This window comes from Motacilla alba, chromosome 4A, assembly GCF_015832195.1.
Source record: "Motacilla alba alba isolate MOTALB_02 chromosome 4A, Motacilla_alba_V1.0_pri, whole genome shotgun sequence".
In the NCBI taxonomy this organism is placed as follows: domain Eukaryota; kingdom Metazoa; phylum Chordata; class Aves; order Passeriformes; family Motacillidae; genus Motacilla; species Motacilla alba.
In genome coordinates, this window is record NC_052045.1 from 11,457,338 (window position 1) to 11,475,476 (window position 18,139).

General features: G+C 39.5%; 1 protein-coding gene across 2 annotated transcripts in view; it reads right to left on the reverse strand.

Annotated features, from left to right (window-relative positions):
- Window positions 1-18,139, reverse strand: part of COL4A6 (collagen type IV alpha 6 chain) — a 112,094-nt gene that overhangs the window by 65,457 nt on the left and 28,498 nt on the right. For both annotated transcript variants that reach the window (XM_038164646.1, XM_038164645.1), the window contains exon 3: window positions 7,008-7,091. In XM_038164646.1, the coding sequence (XP_038020574.1) occupies window positions 7,008-7,091 (84 nt within the window). The remainder of the gene's footprint in view (window positions 1-7,007; window positions 7,092-18,139) is intronic.

An 18,139-nucleotide genomic window follows, 5' to 3' on the forward strand; every position in this document is an offset into this window, starting at 1 on the left:
TCTCCAGTACTTCGGAAGCTGAGGGGGTCCGTGCGAGGAAACTCTTGCTGAACTCTCTGTCTTGTTCATATGGAGCAAATCCTCAGCACAACTTATCACTTTTGGTCTTGGAGAAAGTGCCACAGATACAAAGTTAGAACAGAAGGTCGGTTGTGGCAAGGCTCCAAAGAGGGAGAGACAAGGCTAGTCTGGCTCTGTCTTCCCATCTGTCTACACACCTAAAATGAAATCAGTGGGAGTGATGGCGTTGCCTTCAAGGGGAACAGCACGTTCCTCCTGCAGGTTACCCGGGGTAGCCATGGCAGCTGGGACAAACAAGGAACGATACAGCTCCCATTCCCAGGGCAACGTGCCTGCACCCTCAGCCGTGCCAGCAACAGAGCAGAGAATCACCAAATATCTTCGGATGAGGAGGATTTATAACAGTACAGGGCAGAGGGACCCACTCCGTGCCAGCTGAGCACAACTTTCAGGAGTCATCCATATCAGTAACACCTCACCTCTGAGAAGCTCAGTTTGGGAAAATGAGAAACTTTCAGACTAAAAAACAGAAACAAAAAGGACATTCACTTGGTATAGTGAGACTACACAACTACACAACTTCTTAAACTAAGACAACTCACAGCATTGTAGGATGAAACAAGGAGCTTTTTAAATGCTCTATTTTCTTCCAAAACAGTGTAAAGACTTTTAAATGCTGGGTTAAAGCTCACATGAAGCAGAATTACTTGAACAGTGACACATCTTCACTGGGTTTTTCTAAGCCATCTGGAAGTGCTCTATGGAGCACAGCTTGAAGACCTGTGTTCTGGTTGATTTCAAAGGTCCCCACTGCAATTACAAAATCTGCTGCCCTTGCAGGCAGAGTGAAAAACAGTTTCAGGTCACAGAGTAACCTCACCCACGCTGGTGACACAGAAATGCCATGGACCCTGGTTAGTTTTGAAAGCTGTGGAAATCTTAACAATATACATTTCCTAGAATATATTTAGCCTCTCTTAGTACACATGTCCTCTCAGACCAAACTGCAAACCAAATCACAGAGAAGGCTTTGCTACCAGAGCCTCTGTGCTTACCCTGCTTCAACACAGTTGTTACTGTTACTGATTCTACGGTAGGATGGGGGCCTGTCCCCTCCAGAAGTCTTCCCTAAGAGATGATGTAAGACTGCACATAGGTACAGGTTTGGTCTTGACACCCATTGCATAAGGAACCCTTTCAAATGCAATGAGTTTGGTTTTATTAATGCTGCTTTAGTATTTGGCATGGTTCTCATTAGAGAGCTAAGCTCAGTGTATTTAGGTTCAGTCAGGACGACATGTACAATAATTGTTTAATGCTACATTTGGCAAAGTTTGTTTTATTACTTTAAAAAAAAACAAACCTTGGCAGTTGTTAAAAAAAGCAGCTGGCACGTAACTTGTTTGACTTAACTATTACCTCATTTTCTTCCAAAATATTTCCAGAACTTCTTAATGACAGCAAACAGATGGTCAACATTTTTCAATGTTATAGATAATCCTCTTCCCAAACCAAATGATGGCATTTTATATGTTTAACCAGAAGGGAATTGGAACAAGAATTAGACATTATTTACATATAGTCCATCTTTACAAAAATAACCAGATAACAATCCCAGTATTACTTGCACCTGTATCCATGGTTAGTGCATTTAGCACTGCTCACACCTGGGCATTGTCAGTTTGAAAGAAATGGCAGAGTCTCACAGTCTGTTTTGATTTTAACTGGTCAACCTGCAGGCCACGGGTATCCAAATGGCAGCACTATGTCCCACAGTGCTTGTCAAGCCAGGCAGTAGGAAGCCACATTGAAACACGGGGAAGTTTGAACCAACAGCATTAAAGAATTTTGTCACCAGCAAATATGTTTGTGTAAAGCACTTCTGCAAAAAAGAATCATTTTGTTGAGTCGACACTTTCAAAGAAATTGTGTTTCATCAGGAAATCTCTGCCTGTTCAAATAGAGCGATCAACCAGCCAAAGGAGACATCAGCAAACATTATTAACAATACAATTTATAATTATTACAATCTCATAACAAAGAAAGGTCAACCAATCTTCAACTAATTATCATAAGAGAGACACTTCTTACACCCAGCATTAAGTTGAGGGGATTAGTTCCAGACAAAAGTTAATCTAAGATCTCTTGCCAGTGCGACATTAGTTTATGCTAGATAACAATTAGATTAATCATCCAAAGTTCTGACCTCAGGTTACGCTGTTCACTGCATGGATGTTGAAGATCTGTCTAGCTTTTCTTGCTTCTTTGAATGCCACAGTAATTCTATCAAAACTGATTGCCCAGAGATAATTTACACTACATTTACTGTCATTATTTTAACTTCAGAAAAAACATGGGGAATTGCATGTATCTCTGGGCACAGCAACCTTTCATTCAGATAGCAACCACATTTTTCAGCAAATCTTTCAATCTTAGTCAATTCCTCCTACTCACAATGCTTTGCTTCACCCTGTGGTGTAGTCTTGGAGTAGACAAAGAGGACTTTGTTTGAGTGGGACCAGGTCAGGGGACAGGTTCCCTGGCTTACCTGATGCACTCGAGCAGTCCTTAACATTACTGGACCAGTGTAAAGGGTCTACCACGTCCCCAGAACCAACTGCCTCATTCTACAGATACACCCCCTTCCAACCACACCAGTCACTAGAAACAGTCTCTGTGGAGATATTTTTTGAGACAGAAAAGTGGTTCCATAACACCATTAATAGTTTTCTAATCAATCATATCATAATATTTGAATGGGCTTTAAAGAACACATTACATATATAGATATGATTACATATTACAGGGAAAAAATATAATTAGTAACATCAAGTTTTGCCAATTTATAGCACCTGTAAGCTGTAAAAGCTGCCTGGGACACAGCCTCTCCTGAGTAGTTTGTGAAGTCCTGGAAACAATTTTTAAATTTTTTTCCTTAATTTCTTTTCTGGTGGGGGAGAATGAAAAAACCCAAAAGATTAGCTCATGTTGAGCAAAGTTTGAAACAAACTCTAATATTGTTATAAATTCCAAGATAAGTGAACAGGCATCAGGAGAAGGTATACTTGCAACAGAGACTGGGTCTGCTACTTTATCTTCGTGAGTGTTTGAAAGTTGATGACATTATAAAAACAAAAAAGCCAACATTATTATAAACAAATGCAAAATGAGCTGCAAAATGAAATGGTGCAGGCTGCCAACTATTTAGTGCTTCTTGATACTCTGAAAGTATGAAAAATGCCTCCTGTTCCCTGCTGACTTATCTGCAGAGCATTTCTTAGCAAGACAGCCACCAATACAGCATGAAACTTTCAGCAGCATTATCCCTGCCCATAAACTGTGACCAAACAGTGAGCAAGAGGAATGAAAAACACTTTTTTAAACACAGTACATTCTTCTGACAGTCCCAAAAATCTCCTAGCTGTAGGTCACTCACCTGCACTGAAACTGAACATATCCTTGCACTAGGATAGGGACTAGTATAAGAATTCACCTCCTCGTTTAACTTTTTATTAATATCATTGCTTTTCTTTCACCTTTCCTCTTGTGCTTCATATTTGAACATAAAGCACTTTTTCTACCCATAAGTTGTTGTTCCTAAAGCTGACTGTATGTAAGTCTTGTATGCAAAAGTGGGTTCAGTGTAAGTTTGTGTTCAGACTGTCTCCTGTCCCAGAAAATTGTATGTACCAGGGTTCATTCGGGTACTATCACAGCAGAATTCCCTTTCAAATTGCCTTAGCTGGATAACTGGTAACTCAGCTGGCCAGAAAAATGAGAGTAGGGACACAAAGATTTAGAAGATCCACACATTCACCTAGAGACTCCAGCTAGGCAGGGGCTCGTGTAACCTCTGGGAAGTGCCCTGGCATTTTCTTTGCAGAGCATTACATTAGCTCTCATATCAAAATCAGCACAAGTTCTAACAAAGCAGTTTAGGGGAACAGAACAACCAGATCCAAAACTTCTAGGTTTAAAATCACTTTCCTGGGCTTCACTTGCTATTACATTTACTGTTACCCTAGCATACCATGTGTAGATATCTCTTTGTGCACTTCAGTAGTAAGAGCCACACACTCAGTTTAACCTTTTAACTTGACCTCCAGAAAACCTCCAGACAAGGTCCTGGCTGGGACCCTTCAGTGAAGGTAACACTTCTGCATGAAGAACTGGACTCTGCACAAATCACTGGATTGCTACTCACAGATCTTTACAAGATAAAAATGGATAAGGAGGGGAGAATGGCTGCAATGGCCATGAGTTTGACCATTGAATTACACAGAGACAGGCTTTTCATTAACTCATCATTAGATAAAAGAACCAGTTCTGAATCACTGGCTAAGATGAAGAATGCTTCCATAACAGATTTCTTCTTGTGCAGGCTTCACAGTAAATTGGATCATATCAAGATTCAATGCACAGCCTAAAATTGGTACAAGGTAACATTACAGCTTTTCAAATGCAAGGCAAGCATTTGGACAACAGAAGGGAAATTTTTCTCTTTTAGGAGCTATACCTTACCACACTGCTAGGAGAGCTACCTAAGGGGCTGCTAGACAAGCACTGTACCACCCTTCCTTCAGAAAAGAATCTCAATTATTCCACAAATTGCAGACTCACTGCATAGAGATTATTAGTCCTACAGATAGTGAAATTATACTGGTTTGTTGAGTTTTGGGGTGGTTTTTCTAGTTGGTCAGAGGTTTTTTTTTTGTGGTTTTTGGTGTTTTTTTAACATCTCCTGCAAATACAGCAGCAGTCTATAGCAAAAACAAGAACATGGGCACCTGTGGACTACACACATCTGCATCCCATTTCTAGAAACATCTCTTACTAATCAAGTAGTCTGATGTAGTTTTGATATTTTTATTGCCTAAATAAAAATGCTAAAGCTTGATCTGATCAAAAAGGAGGACATTTAAGGACACTGTCTATATTATTTTCATATTATATTATTTTCATTAAGCTGTCAGCTTATTGTCATTTTTCTTGTGCTTTTTAGCTATTTCCTTCTTTCAAAAAGAAAGTTTAGCTTTATTCTGATCTGGTTAATTGTGGAAAATTGACAGCTGAAAAATTTTTTTAAACAAAATACGGATTCAGGGCATTGACAAAGTCCTGTCTCCCCTTCTGAACTGAAAGGCTTTGCAGCAGTGAGGAAGCAGCTAGGCAGGAAGCCAAGGAATTAGCCTCAGGCTGTACAGTGTCCTGCAAGAAACAAGCTGTGCTGCAGGATACATAATCACACCATCCGCTTCCCAGTTCAGCCAGCCACCTCCATATCCTCAGGCATGGCAGGCCTCCAGTAGCTGCCTGCAGATGTCCAAGAAGGTGTCAGGAGGGCTCAGCACACTTGATGGAAGTAGTGTTGTAAAAGGGAAAGATTACCACTTGTAGCAGACACTTCACTCCATGGACAGGTCTCAGCAGGATGGGATATGTGTTTGGAGGACTGAAAATGCTCAACCCATGCAGGTCACATAAGAAATAAGCTAAAAGCCAAATGAGTTCTCAGGTCAGCAATGAAAACAGCCTAAAATCTTTGTGACATCTTAACAAAAGAGATGCCAAGAGCTCAAACTGCAAGGTCAACAGCATTGTGGCCACTTCAAACAATCAAGTTGGACCCCAGGAATGTAGAAAGACAGAAGAATGATGCTCATTGCCATCTAAAGGTCAAAGCATTTACAGGATATTGTGTTCCAGAACCAAACTAGGTCTGTCCCTTACTGTATCTAATCACAAAAGGTATTGAGCAATTCACTTTAGCTCATGTTCTAGGGTATATTGAGAACTTCCTTGCAAAGTTTTTCTGCTTATCTGTTCAGACATGCATTCCCTCTGCCACATGATGAACTGAAAAAATTTATCTATTTCCAGAGCAAACACATCACCAGTTATCAATTAAGCATTCACACTCAACTCTGTCTACAATGAGAAAAAACATAATTTTTAAAACAATCATTTTTAAATAGCAACATTTTCCTAAATTCAATCCAAAAAGTAATGCCTTGCATATACACATACTGAGTCACTGAAATAGACAACAGGAAAAAATCAGGATTGCTAGTGTTTAATTAATACTTAAATTCTTTTGGTTTTGCTCAGAGGGTGAGTTTTCAATATGATTTCAGGAAGTACAGCTGATTAATTAAACAAGACACCTTGTATTATCTCCCTTCTCTTTAAGCCTTTTGAATTCCTCAGGTACCTACTGTGTGCTCTTTCCTCCTTTCATCTCCAACAGCAAAATCTGTAAGATTCATTTTCATACATGTTAAAATGCTCTAGAGTTTAAGATAAAACATTAAGTAGATGATGTCTGGACAAAAATTAACATTGCAATTGCAGGCAGAGTGAAGTCAATTACTGCATTCCCCTACGACAGGAGATAAGCAGCTGCATTAAGATAAGTTATAGTCTGTTCATAAAAGCAAAAGAAATTAAAGATTTTTACAGAAATCTTGCTTAAACATTTGGCTTTTTCAAATGAAGACTGTGGAGAGAAAGACTTCAGCCACACAAGCAACTTCCTCAAAGTGAATTGCTTAGATCCATTCTGAGTTATTACTCCTCCACAACCAAATATACAAATCAAAAACACTTCCACAAATAAACAGAAGCTATTACAGTAAGGCCTGGGCAAAATCTGTGCTAGAAGCCCACACTACTTTGATTTTCCTAATTTTAATTGTTGTAATCTACTTAAAAACCATCTGACTTCTTTTGAACTAGGGCTCAGATCCCATAAAGAAATAGGATTCTCTTGAAGACCCATTACAAAGCGAGCCATTTGTAAATCTTTAGAACAGCTTTCGAAATCTTGGCCAGGGACATTCAAAATGCAGCTGGTCTTCATCATTTGTCATTTCATGAGGTCATTAGATTGAGAATTACACATATTAACATGGTGTTTATTTATTCATTTATTTCTAAAAAGATTGATAAGAGGCAAGAACAAGTTATATTAGTGTAAACAAACTTACCCGTGCACCCTTCTCTGGAAAACATTTGCATCCAGCACTGCAATTGCGGCCCCCACATGGCCCACTGTAGGACTTCTTTCCACCCTAAAAAGAAAGAAAAATTTTGAAAAAATCGAATTTCATAACTGTTAGCTAAAGATCTTCTTTAATTAAAACACTTCCTCTGTCAACACTTTTCACCTACATTACCTTTGTGTGTGAATTTGCCGTGAAGCAATTGGGCAAAGTGTACTTACATTTTAACTTTTCCACAATTGGGTCCTTTTCGGAATCACCAAATAAACAGGAAAAGTTGGGCTAGAAATTCTTTGAGGACAAGTGAATTTACACCAGTTGGTGCTCTTCTGCAACGTGCAGAGTGCTTCCCAGGGCTCTCAACCCATGAAGCTGGATGATGTTTTGAGATACTCAGTACACTATTAGACTAGGATCATAACTGGTAACTGCAACTTGTGCCTCAGCCATCCTGCATAAACAAGTATCTTTACATCAATAGGAACTATCAGGACAAATTTGATTTTGGGACCCTTGCATCTTTCTAAGAACATGAAGCTGCATCCCTAAACCACACGAACAAAAGCTACTGGATGAGAGAAAATGTCATTTTTAACTAAGAACACATGTGCAAGGAAGTGTGCAGGAAACCACCATGGATTTGGATTTAAACTGAAAATATATTCCAAATTTGCTGCACTGGCATTAGTTATTTCAAGAATAATTACAATATTTATGTCAATCAGAAGTCCCTATATCACAAACTTAACTCCCAGCCAATAGAGTACATGAAAGTTAACAACACTAATTTAGTTTATAGAGTTTGAGCTGCTTCCACACGAAATAGGTCTGAAAGACTGGGCTTCCCAAAGCCCTGCAATGCTACTGACAATATTGTAAGTCCTGAAAAAAAGGTCCCCTTTAGCAATGTAGGTTTGTCAGACACTATGAACACCCCTCTCTAAGGAAACTTTCACCATCCAGCATGCTCAGGTACAGTACCTAGGCTTTGAAATTCTGAAAGGAATAAATATTTAAGCTTCTCATATGAAGGTGATCAAACTAAATGCCAAAACAAGTTCAGACTGGAGCCAAAAATTTCCTTACTAAAAACATTCACAGGAAATATTTTTAAAGCATTTAAAATTTCCTGACAGTGAGGAACATGAAAAATGAAAGACAATTCATGCAAGCTTCTCAACTTTTGAGCTTCTTTGAATCAGCTTTCTCAAAGAAAGTAACTACTCTGATACAATTTGATCAGTGTTCTGCTGAAGGTAAATAAAAACCTCCATACATGCTGATGTTTATACTGTTTTGTTAAATTAAACACCTTTGGACTCAGAATGAACAGATATTAACAAAAAGCCTTAAATCCAATCTCCCATACTTCCCTATCTAGAAAGGAGTGTTATCTCCTGCTGTAAAATAGTCATAACAACCTTCAAGCAATTCTAAGAGGCATAAAGTTTTAAAAAATCCTATGAAAGCACTTCGCAGACATTTTGGCACCTTTGTTCAGATGAGGCCCCATTAGATATGGGGCTTTGGACTACTAATTAAAATCCTATGGTAGGATCTAACACAAAACTTGAACTGAAGAAAGGCACCACAAGAGAGGCACCATAACGGGAAACACACCACAGACAATTCTAACTGTCAGCAGCAGAAAATCAAGAATGAAGTAGAGGTAAAAAAGAAAACCAAACAGCTAACAAAACAAAAATTACCAGCCAGTCTATAAACTACCCAAGAGCAGAGAAGGAGACAAACTGTATCTAGAGATTATAGACTGTAAGAGCATCTCCAAGCTTTCTGCTCAGACAAGGAATGGCCACTTGAGTCTGCAATGTGCAACAGCAAGGGCTCAGTACATAAAAACTGGTCCTCGTCTTAATGGACACCCTGCTGAGAGGTCATCTCTGTGTGAACCTGTTTAGAGTAAAGTGCACTGAGATACATATTTTCCCATGCTTATATGCCCATTTCACAGTGCAGACATGGACCCATTGCTAAGCAATGCATATCTCTATTCCTGACACTTAACCTTACGTTTAAACTCTTCACACACAGCTTTATGCCTCCAGGTACTCAGATTATGCTTCCCCAGACACTTACTCAACCTTGAATTCTTTGCAGATTTAAACTTCCAATCAACTTTTTCTCCAGCTTACTCCCTGTTCCAGCAGTCACTTCACAAGCCCTCGGGGCCCATGGTTCTGCCCATTGAGATGGCTCCCAGGAGTGAGCAGTGGCCAAGAAGTTTCCTTTCACTATAGCTCTGTACTCCTCTGAGCTCACTGCCTCGCAATAGTCACTGTCTCAAGGCACTAATCCCCTGCCTCTGGTGGCAGTCAGGTCTTTCCCAGTGGCAGAGGACTGGACAAATATCCATGATTTTTTTCCTATCCCTCGGGCTCCTGCTGCTCCCATCACTGATGCAGTGTATAAATATGGCTCTAGTCAAAATCCCACTGAACTCAAAAGAAATATTTCTCTTTAATTTATAGGAAGCTGGATAAAACTCTCACTGAGCTTAGTAAAAAACTGAAAGTATGTCCCTATTTAGTGTAAAATTGTATTCACCATGTACTTCTAGGTTTCTTTTTCACAGCATGAGGATCACTTTGCTCACTTATGAATGAAGGCATTTGAAAAGGAAGCAAATCAAAGCCAGTTGGCTCCAAACCAGGTGTACATGTCCTGAGTATTTTATTTAGGGGAAGTAGCTGACATCAGACACTCCATGACTATTTAAATCATACACAGCCATGGGCATAATATTTGTGAGCACAACTCTAAAGGTTGCATATAAGATTCTAGACAGCAGTGTTCTCTTCTGAAAAGGTTAATACATTTTCCCATTCAAATATATGAATGTAAGGTCATTCAAACATTTACAGATTGTAACCTGACCACGTAAACATGAGCCTGTCATACTTGTTCTGTGCATGTATTCAGGGAAGGGATTTTTTTCCTACTGCTCTACCTTTCAGATTGATGAATATGTTATTGAAAAAAAAATTTAAAAAAAGATTATTAGTTATACTGGTAAGCTCCAGCACTATAAGAGGAATTAATGAAACCATTTTCATTTTATTGCATGGAAGCAGACCAAGATCTTGAAAACAAAAAGCAAAATAGCAGCACTGTTACAAAAACACATCCTCTGAGATTTAAACAGCCATAATACCAACTGAGTAACATACATCCTGATTTTAACTGAGTTATTTCAGGCTTACATAAGAATCACTACCATGATTTCAATGTAGAAAAAACCCACTCTATTTGAGAAGTACTGATACAAGTGAGAAACTATTATTAAAAGACATTCAAAACTAAGAGTCATTGTAAGGACAATTTTCTTCTTGTGCTTCTGGTGTACCTCTATCAAGCATTCATGCACAGTTGATTCATGAAGAAGCAGTGGCATTCAAATCTTTCCATTGACTTCAACTTGCTCTGGACTGGAGCCAAAGAGTAAAGAGACCTCACAGCTGTGATGCCATAAGAGGTGTCCCAGAATGTTCATTCTGGCTTCTATAGAGCAACATACAAGGCAACAGAATAAAAGTACGTGACCTGGAAGGACCTGCCTGCAAATACAAAAATTGTAGGTAGGAGCAGGTAGGAGTAAATCATCTAGCAAGGGACTTCAGTGGGAGACCTCCAGGAAGCACAGCTCAGATGCAAGAGCTGTGGCTCCATTTAGCATCAAAACTTCTCCTCTGTTTCAAAGGATCAACTGCAGAAGGCTTAAAAATCTCATCTGAAGACAATGACTTCAATCAGATAGGAAAATGAAGCCAGAGGAATGGGCTGAGAGCATGTTTTGGGAAAGGACTGCAGAAAGGTTAAAACATCATCTTTATCATGAGAAAGCTAAAGTAGCAGTGGTGGAAGTGGGCAAATATATTGGAAAATTTTAGTAAAGAATGGATTCTAAGGAATGGTAGCACACAAAATTGGAGTGTGTAAAGTTGCTGAAAAAAGAGCATACTGATGATAAAAGAGGAAAAAAGGATGATGACCAAAAAAAAGTTGATGATAAAAGAGAAAGTGAAAGAATCTCTAACTTGCATAAAGAGATATGACAGGCATGACTTTTTTTTTGCCCAACACTTGTCTGCAATAACTTCCCAATTCAAGTTAAATACTGCTCCATTACAGCAGCACAAAATCATACCAAGAAACTTCATAATCAAAAGCTAGAAAGGAAGTATAATGAAAACTTCTGGAACCTTCAAATAAACAATTTTCACATAATTCAGAATTACCTGCTGATGACTAATGAGGAAATTTTATTCCCAGTACCAGACATTCAGACACCCTTGCAAAATTTCACTGAAAAAATATTAGTGAAACCTAATATCTCTGTTCATGTCAGGAGCTGCTGTGATAACCTCACTCATTTGAGCGTTCATGGCTTTCAGTTAAATTCATGAATGAAGACTTGGGGGGTGACATAATGACCCTATACATTCATCACAACGGAAAATGCCAGAAAAGTGAACAAATTCTATTTAAATAGAAGTGTTCTCAATACCCCACTGCTGCTCAGCAGCACTTTACATGGCCATCAGTAACTGAGAAGGTACAGACACAGACCTCTGGCAAGAAGATCTAAATCAGCAACTGGGGTGACTGTCGGGGACAGAACATTGGCTTGCTCTATACTAACTAGTCAGAGGAAAGGACAATCTGGCACAAAAGCAAGTGTGTATAGGTTTCCATAAATATTTGCAGAATTGAAGTTTTTAAGCAGAGGGTAACATCCTTCCAGTTACAAAGGCAAGACATTTAACAATTCTGTTGAACTGGTAATCCATTTTGACAGAAATTGATATGACACAGTGGCCAGCCACAGTATGAGACAGCATTCAGTGACTGCCACTTTTCCTTTGCTCTTGAAGTGGTTCATGTCAAAGCATCACCTTCCCATCCAGGCCAGTTCCAGCCCTTAGCACCAATAGTGTCTGCAAAGCAAAAAAGGGGGAAAAACCCAAAGCAAATGACCTCATAAAATAAAAAATTTTAGAAGCAGTCCTCAAGATCTCTGCTTTCTACACCTGCAAATTTCTCTTGCTACATTAAAATCAGCTGTGAAATTGTGAGAAGCCTGAAAAAGCATTTTTCATTGACTTTAACAGAATTAGAGTGTAAAAAACACACCTTCAAAAGGAAGAGACTGTAGTTTAAATACTAACTCACATACCACACATAAAGTCAGACTTTAAGCCCCTCTCTCACCCTGAACAGCACCTTGTTCTTCTTACAGACACAGGGAAATGACTGGTCTCCAAACACTACAGGAGCAGGAATGTCACATACTGGCTATTCCATGTTAACAGATTTGAATCTGGCTCTGAGCAGCTCCATCTTCAGGGATCAGCCCCAAAAGTGGCTCAGCTCCTCCACTGTGCAAACAGTTCTAACAAAATTACTAGAGAAGGAAAACCTTCACCTAAAGTTAAAGGGATGCTCACAATATTTATCATCAAAGTACATATCAGAAGGTAAGCTGGCATGTGTCCACTGTGATTCATCCCACAGATTTGTACATAACACAGACCACATACTTTGAAAATATGACAGCAATTTTTTATTTGCATTTTAATTTCGAAAAGTGCCCCCCAAAGCCATCTGTTAAAAACCTTTTCAAAATGAAAGCTCCAGAGCTGACTGTTAGATAGCAAAACCCAAAGAAAATATTGGTAGAATCTAGCCACACTTTTAGTGATACTTGTGGCAAAATGCTGGTGGATTAAGAAGTGAAGGTAGGAGCTGCATACGACCTCCCACACCAAAGCTATCTACTTAACTCCCTCTCTGTATCTTTTGGATTTGAGTCAGCTGAAAAAATATCTCTTCTTTTATAGCTTTCTCCAGGGAAGACACACTAGGGGTCAATGCAGCCTTATGTGTGGGAGACAGCTGGGAGAAGGATGCTTGATCTTTCTGCTGGGGAGACAGTGACAGCAGGATGAGCACAAGGAACTGCTCATGAGCAGAGCCTCTGAGCCAAGGGGCTTTTGAACCATTTCTTCACATGGACAACTTGGTCTGCAGGCTCAGCTGACTCAGTATTAAACACTGTCTAAAACACAGATGCAAGCTGCAAACTGGGAGTTCCAGCCCATCAACCCTCACTGCACTTGAGTCTAGTCCTTTGCTATTCTCATTGCATCCTTCAAGGTATTGTTAAAGAACTTGTGTAACCCCCAAGGTCACTGAAGCCATCACCAATCCTGCTCAAAAAAACCAAAAAAAACCCCAAAAAAAACCCCACAAAATCCCCCCAGGTCTGCTCTGCTTGTGCACATATGGCACACATATCCACATTACTATTAATTTCTTTATTAACTACTACTTTATTTCCCTAATGAAAACATGACCTTCCCAAAAACACTGCTGTACCCTGTTAAACATATCTTTAGTGAGAAAACACCAAAAGAATCAATTCTACAATTCCGTGCTTAATTCTGATATCACAGAGACCAAAGAACATGGCTGAATACCCTGCTAAACGGAGATGAACTTGGGCACATGCTGGCTTTGCTCAGAGAAGGCCTCAGAAACACCCTCAAGATACTTCCCTGAGCACAGAACAATCCTGCAAAGAAAGAAGGATATGCATTGCTCCTCCTGCATCTGCCTCAGCTTCCACTAAGACCAAAGCAGCAGACTGCCCTTCCCTGCCAGAAATAACTCTGAACATGACATGGAAAGAAAAACCAAATAGCACAATTCCTTCTTTAGGAATAATCACCTTGAGAAAGATGAAAATACCTCCATAGAACACATGAGAGAAGAGTGTGAAAATCCCTCTTTTATCTGACACTTCTATTTTATTTTAAATAAATATATCATGTAGCTTTTAGCTGGAATGTGGCACACGTTTCCCTTGATTAGCCCAAAGAACAAAATAAAATGTTTGGAATATTCCAGATTCTTTACTTGTCAGATTAGGAAAAGGTTGCCCTCAGCACTGAATGCCCAGGTAAGCACATTTGCACAGACATTGAAAAAACCTAGACAGCAACTTTTCTCCACAGCCAAGTGACAGGAATAATCCTGATTAGCCATAGCCAGTTTTATACCTCTCGTGTTTCCAGAATGCATACACAGGAAAGCTCCTGCATCCCCATCCCACGACATGGTACATGATAAAAATGTCTGGGACAACTTCAACCACCACATTATTCTGACAAATAATTCTTACTCTACAAAGTCCATATTTTGGGAGGGAATGCAAGCACTCCTCCCAGCTGCAGCAAGGACTCCAAATCTGCACTAAATAATCTCACACGGTGCCTTGTATTCAAATTGCTGGTCACATTATCAGGCCACTCATTAAGAAACTCTGATGTCCCATGCTTAATTACCAGAGGACTACAGATTTGAAAATGAAAATGAGTGACTAAGAACTGAGTTTACTTTAAAAAATGTTCCTGTAGCAAGAGATTATTGCTGCTGTAGCTTCTCATTAATAATGGAATTTTTACACAGATGAGCTGGGCATCTCCATTTTACACAAAAACAATTAGCTATGCCTGTATCCCAAACTAACGGCTACATACTCAGTATTTGTCTGTTCAGATTATGAATACATTTCCCCAGATTACATTTCCAAAATCAATGGCACACATCATCTGTAGATGGTAAAATCTGCCAAAAACCACTCTCATGAGCAGCAAAAGTTAGCAAAGTATTATGGTCCACAGGTATAAAGTATACCCATCTTTTCCAGTTCACATATAATATCTGCCTCAAGGTCACTCCCTCCTTTTGGGGTGGGACAGATAAACAATTTAGCAACCCATTTGCTCTCACCTAAGCTTTCATTCTATTTTTTAAATAGACAATCTTCATCACACGTTACAGAAGGGCCAAAAGGCCCAAACAGCTGAAAGTCTATATAATTATAGAGTATCTAAATAAAAACATATGCAGTCATCTCCTGGAACTGTCAGAAGACTACCTGTCACAGTACCAACATGATTAACTCTTTAGCCTCTATCTCTAGACGTTCCATTCCCTTGCACTTCGTGATCCTGAAAATAAGAGCTGGCTTGTGTGTGGATGCATCCTCACTAATTTCCCTGGAGGTTTTGTCATTGACTGAAGCAAGAATAGAGTAAAGCCACTGCAAATAGCACAGTGAGACATCCCACTGTGTTTAAAGTCCTCCAGGAAAGATTTACTACATCAGCTTTGGAAAGTACCATGCACATAGCGTGTTCTTGGTTAATTAAATCACAAAAGAAACCAGGGAGGCACTGTGTGCTCCACCCACAAAATACTTCAAAGAGTAGAATCACAGAGAAATTGCTCTCCTTTAGGGGAAAAAGATGTCTGCTACTATATTTGTGTCCTTGCACAATGGGTCCTTGTTTGAGCACCATAGTAGTAAACATAATTAAGAAAAAATGTTGTTATTTTTAAAAGTAAATATCTTTGGAGCTGCTCCTCTATCCTCGATGCTATTTCTAGTGTACTATTTCTATCTTCAGGGAGTGGGACTTATCAAGTCTCAACATGTCCCAGGAGCGTACAACTGTCTACTCTTGGCTATTAATGACTTTGCACTCTTGACTGGTCATTTATACTTTATGAGAAATGTAGAATACCATCAGGATATCAGTACAATTTACAAACATCTTGTACTAGCACAAAGTCAGTGATAAATCTGAACATCAGTTCTGTTAAAATGAAAAATAATCAATTATTAGTACATCCTTAAAAATGCAAGTACATCTGTGTGCACCTTCAACAAAGCAAACAAATTAAAAGTAATAAGAGTAAAATTCAGACTTGTTGTTTGTCTGTAGCCCTACAACTCTGCAAAAGAAAAGTTGCATAAAAGGCCCATCCAAGCAGCAAATGCAGTCTAAATGCCCTTTGAAGTCCAAAGGCTGCCCATTTAGTCCCTAACAGAGGATAAATCAGTTGGCAATTAAGAATTTTCCAACGCTATAAAAATATCAGAATTGCAAAGAGTAAGCAATAGGTAGAAAATCATAAATTATGTTAAAAAACCAAGAGTATGCATTTGAGATGCTATATCATCATGCAAGCAGGCTTACATAACTAACCATAGATTTACTAAAGTAATTCCCTTTTCCAGCTATAGCTGTAGAGAGTGAAGTGACTTTGATGGGCCCTCCTATCGTACTGATGAAAATAACCAGATGTTTCTAAACACAGCTTATCTATAAACACGTTTATCTTAATGTTCTCTACAAACACAGTGGTGGTCCTGCAAAGTATTTTTCAAACAAACTATCTCTGGGAAGAGACAGGGAGGGCAAAAATTTTATCTTCTGGAAATACTACATTTCTTACATTTTTTTCATTCCATACGGAACAAAGGTTAGGAAAAAAGAAAACCTGAAAAATTAGTCTTTCCAGGATAAAATAAAATGGATGTTTTTGACATTGGAGAAAAAGGTCTGGGCACACCTTTCAAGTTCTGTAGCAAGGCCCAGGAGCTTGGGTTTCAGCAGCACGTGAACCCGCAGGCTCTGGCTGCTGATGGGAAAAAGGGAAAAAAAAAAAAAAAGGCAGAGACCAAGCAGGTTTTCTACAGAAAAAAACCTTATTCCCAGCATTCATCCACACCAACAGATTCTTTGGAGCCTTTCAAGTTTTATCCCCAGCAGTATTCCCAATGAAAATCACTTTTTCAAACCAATGGGAGCAAATAAAACACCTGTCCATCAGCTGGAAGCCAACAAAAGCAAGCAATCCCAAAATGCAGATACAAATGGTAAGGGTGACGGGGTGCAAGGAAGAGACAGAACAGCTTCAGATCAGGCAGAGGAGGATAACAAGGGGTTGGAGGACACAAGGCTGGGAATTCAAGACTTTTAGGTAACAGAAGTAACACCCCTTCCAATTTCTGCCCAACCCGTATAAAGAGCTACAGCCAAGTCTGCTTGCTCCCTATTCTCCAGCTGAGAATGTCTGGGTTGCTTTAAAAGATGCAGGTCCTGCACACTCTCAGGAATCCCTCTCTTACTTCACACCACAGCTCTGAGGGGAGCTCATCCCAGGCACTGGAAATTCAAAGAGGGAACCAAGAAAAATTCACAAAGAAACAATGAAAGTGTGCTTTTCTGCCCATCTGCTCTGAAGAGCAGCAACAGCAGAGCCCCTGGAAGAGGCTCCTGGATCTATCTCTGAACCTGGTTGGACATGTGCAGCACAAACATAGCACCACAGTCCACAGTTTTAGACGATCACTCAGGACTCTGAGGGTTCTGGTTTATCTGATGAATCCAAGATGTAAAATCAACCTGTGATTTTATTGCCACAAAATAATCACACTTCTATCTATAGATACAGCACATAACATGCACAACAGTATGTTGTATTTACTATTACAGCTGTTGGTTCAGATTTGTTTTCTGGGCTGCTCTTCCCATTTCACTGAGGCTTTCCAGCAACCTGTCCTTTCATGGTAAAACAACCCCTTGCAGGAATTCAGCCAGTCAAGCCCTTCCCTGCAGGGCACAAGTGCTTTGCTTAAGGACTCCCCTGCAGTCAGGCCGGCCAGCACAGTGCAGACTCACTGCAGAGCACCCTGCACACTCACTACACGCTTCGGCCACGTGTAAATTAGGCAGCGACTCGAGAAACCAAAAAAGGCTGTGTTCTAAACGCTGGAGAAGACCCTGGCATATGGTGATAACTTCTCTTCTTGGTGACACTGATAAAGGAGAAGTGAGAAAATATAAACTAAGGTAAACAACTAGAAAATGTCAAAGGAAATTTAAGTAGTTCCATTGTGTAGCCATGTATTTAATTGACTGTTAGGCCTATTTAATTTCAAGTAACACTTCTGAGCAGAGCGGATGTCTATTCATCAACTGTGGATCTTGCAAACTTCTGCCAAGACAAAATGTACAATCTCCATTATGGATAATCTTACCTGTCTGGAGTGGGAAAAGACAAAAAGCCTTTATAACATTTATCTAGATTAAACAGATCAGAGGAGGTATAGTTTGATGCAGTATTTTGACAGGATAAGAGTATGTTTGCTGAGGAGTAGGTACTGATTAACTCTGAGACAAAGTGTGCTGCAAATGTTTCTCCCAGGAAACCAAAAAAGGACAAAACAGATCTGGCAGAATAAA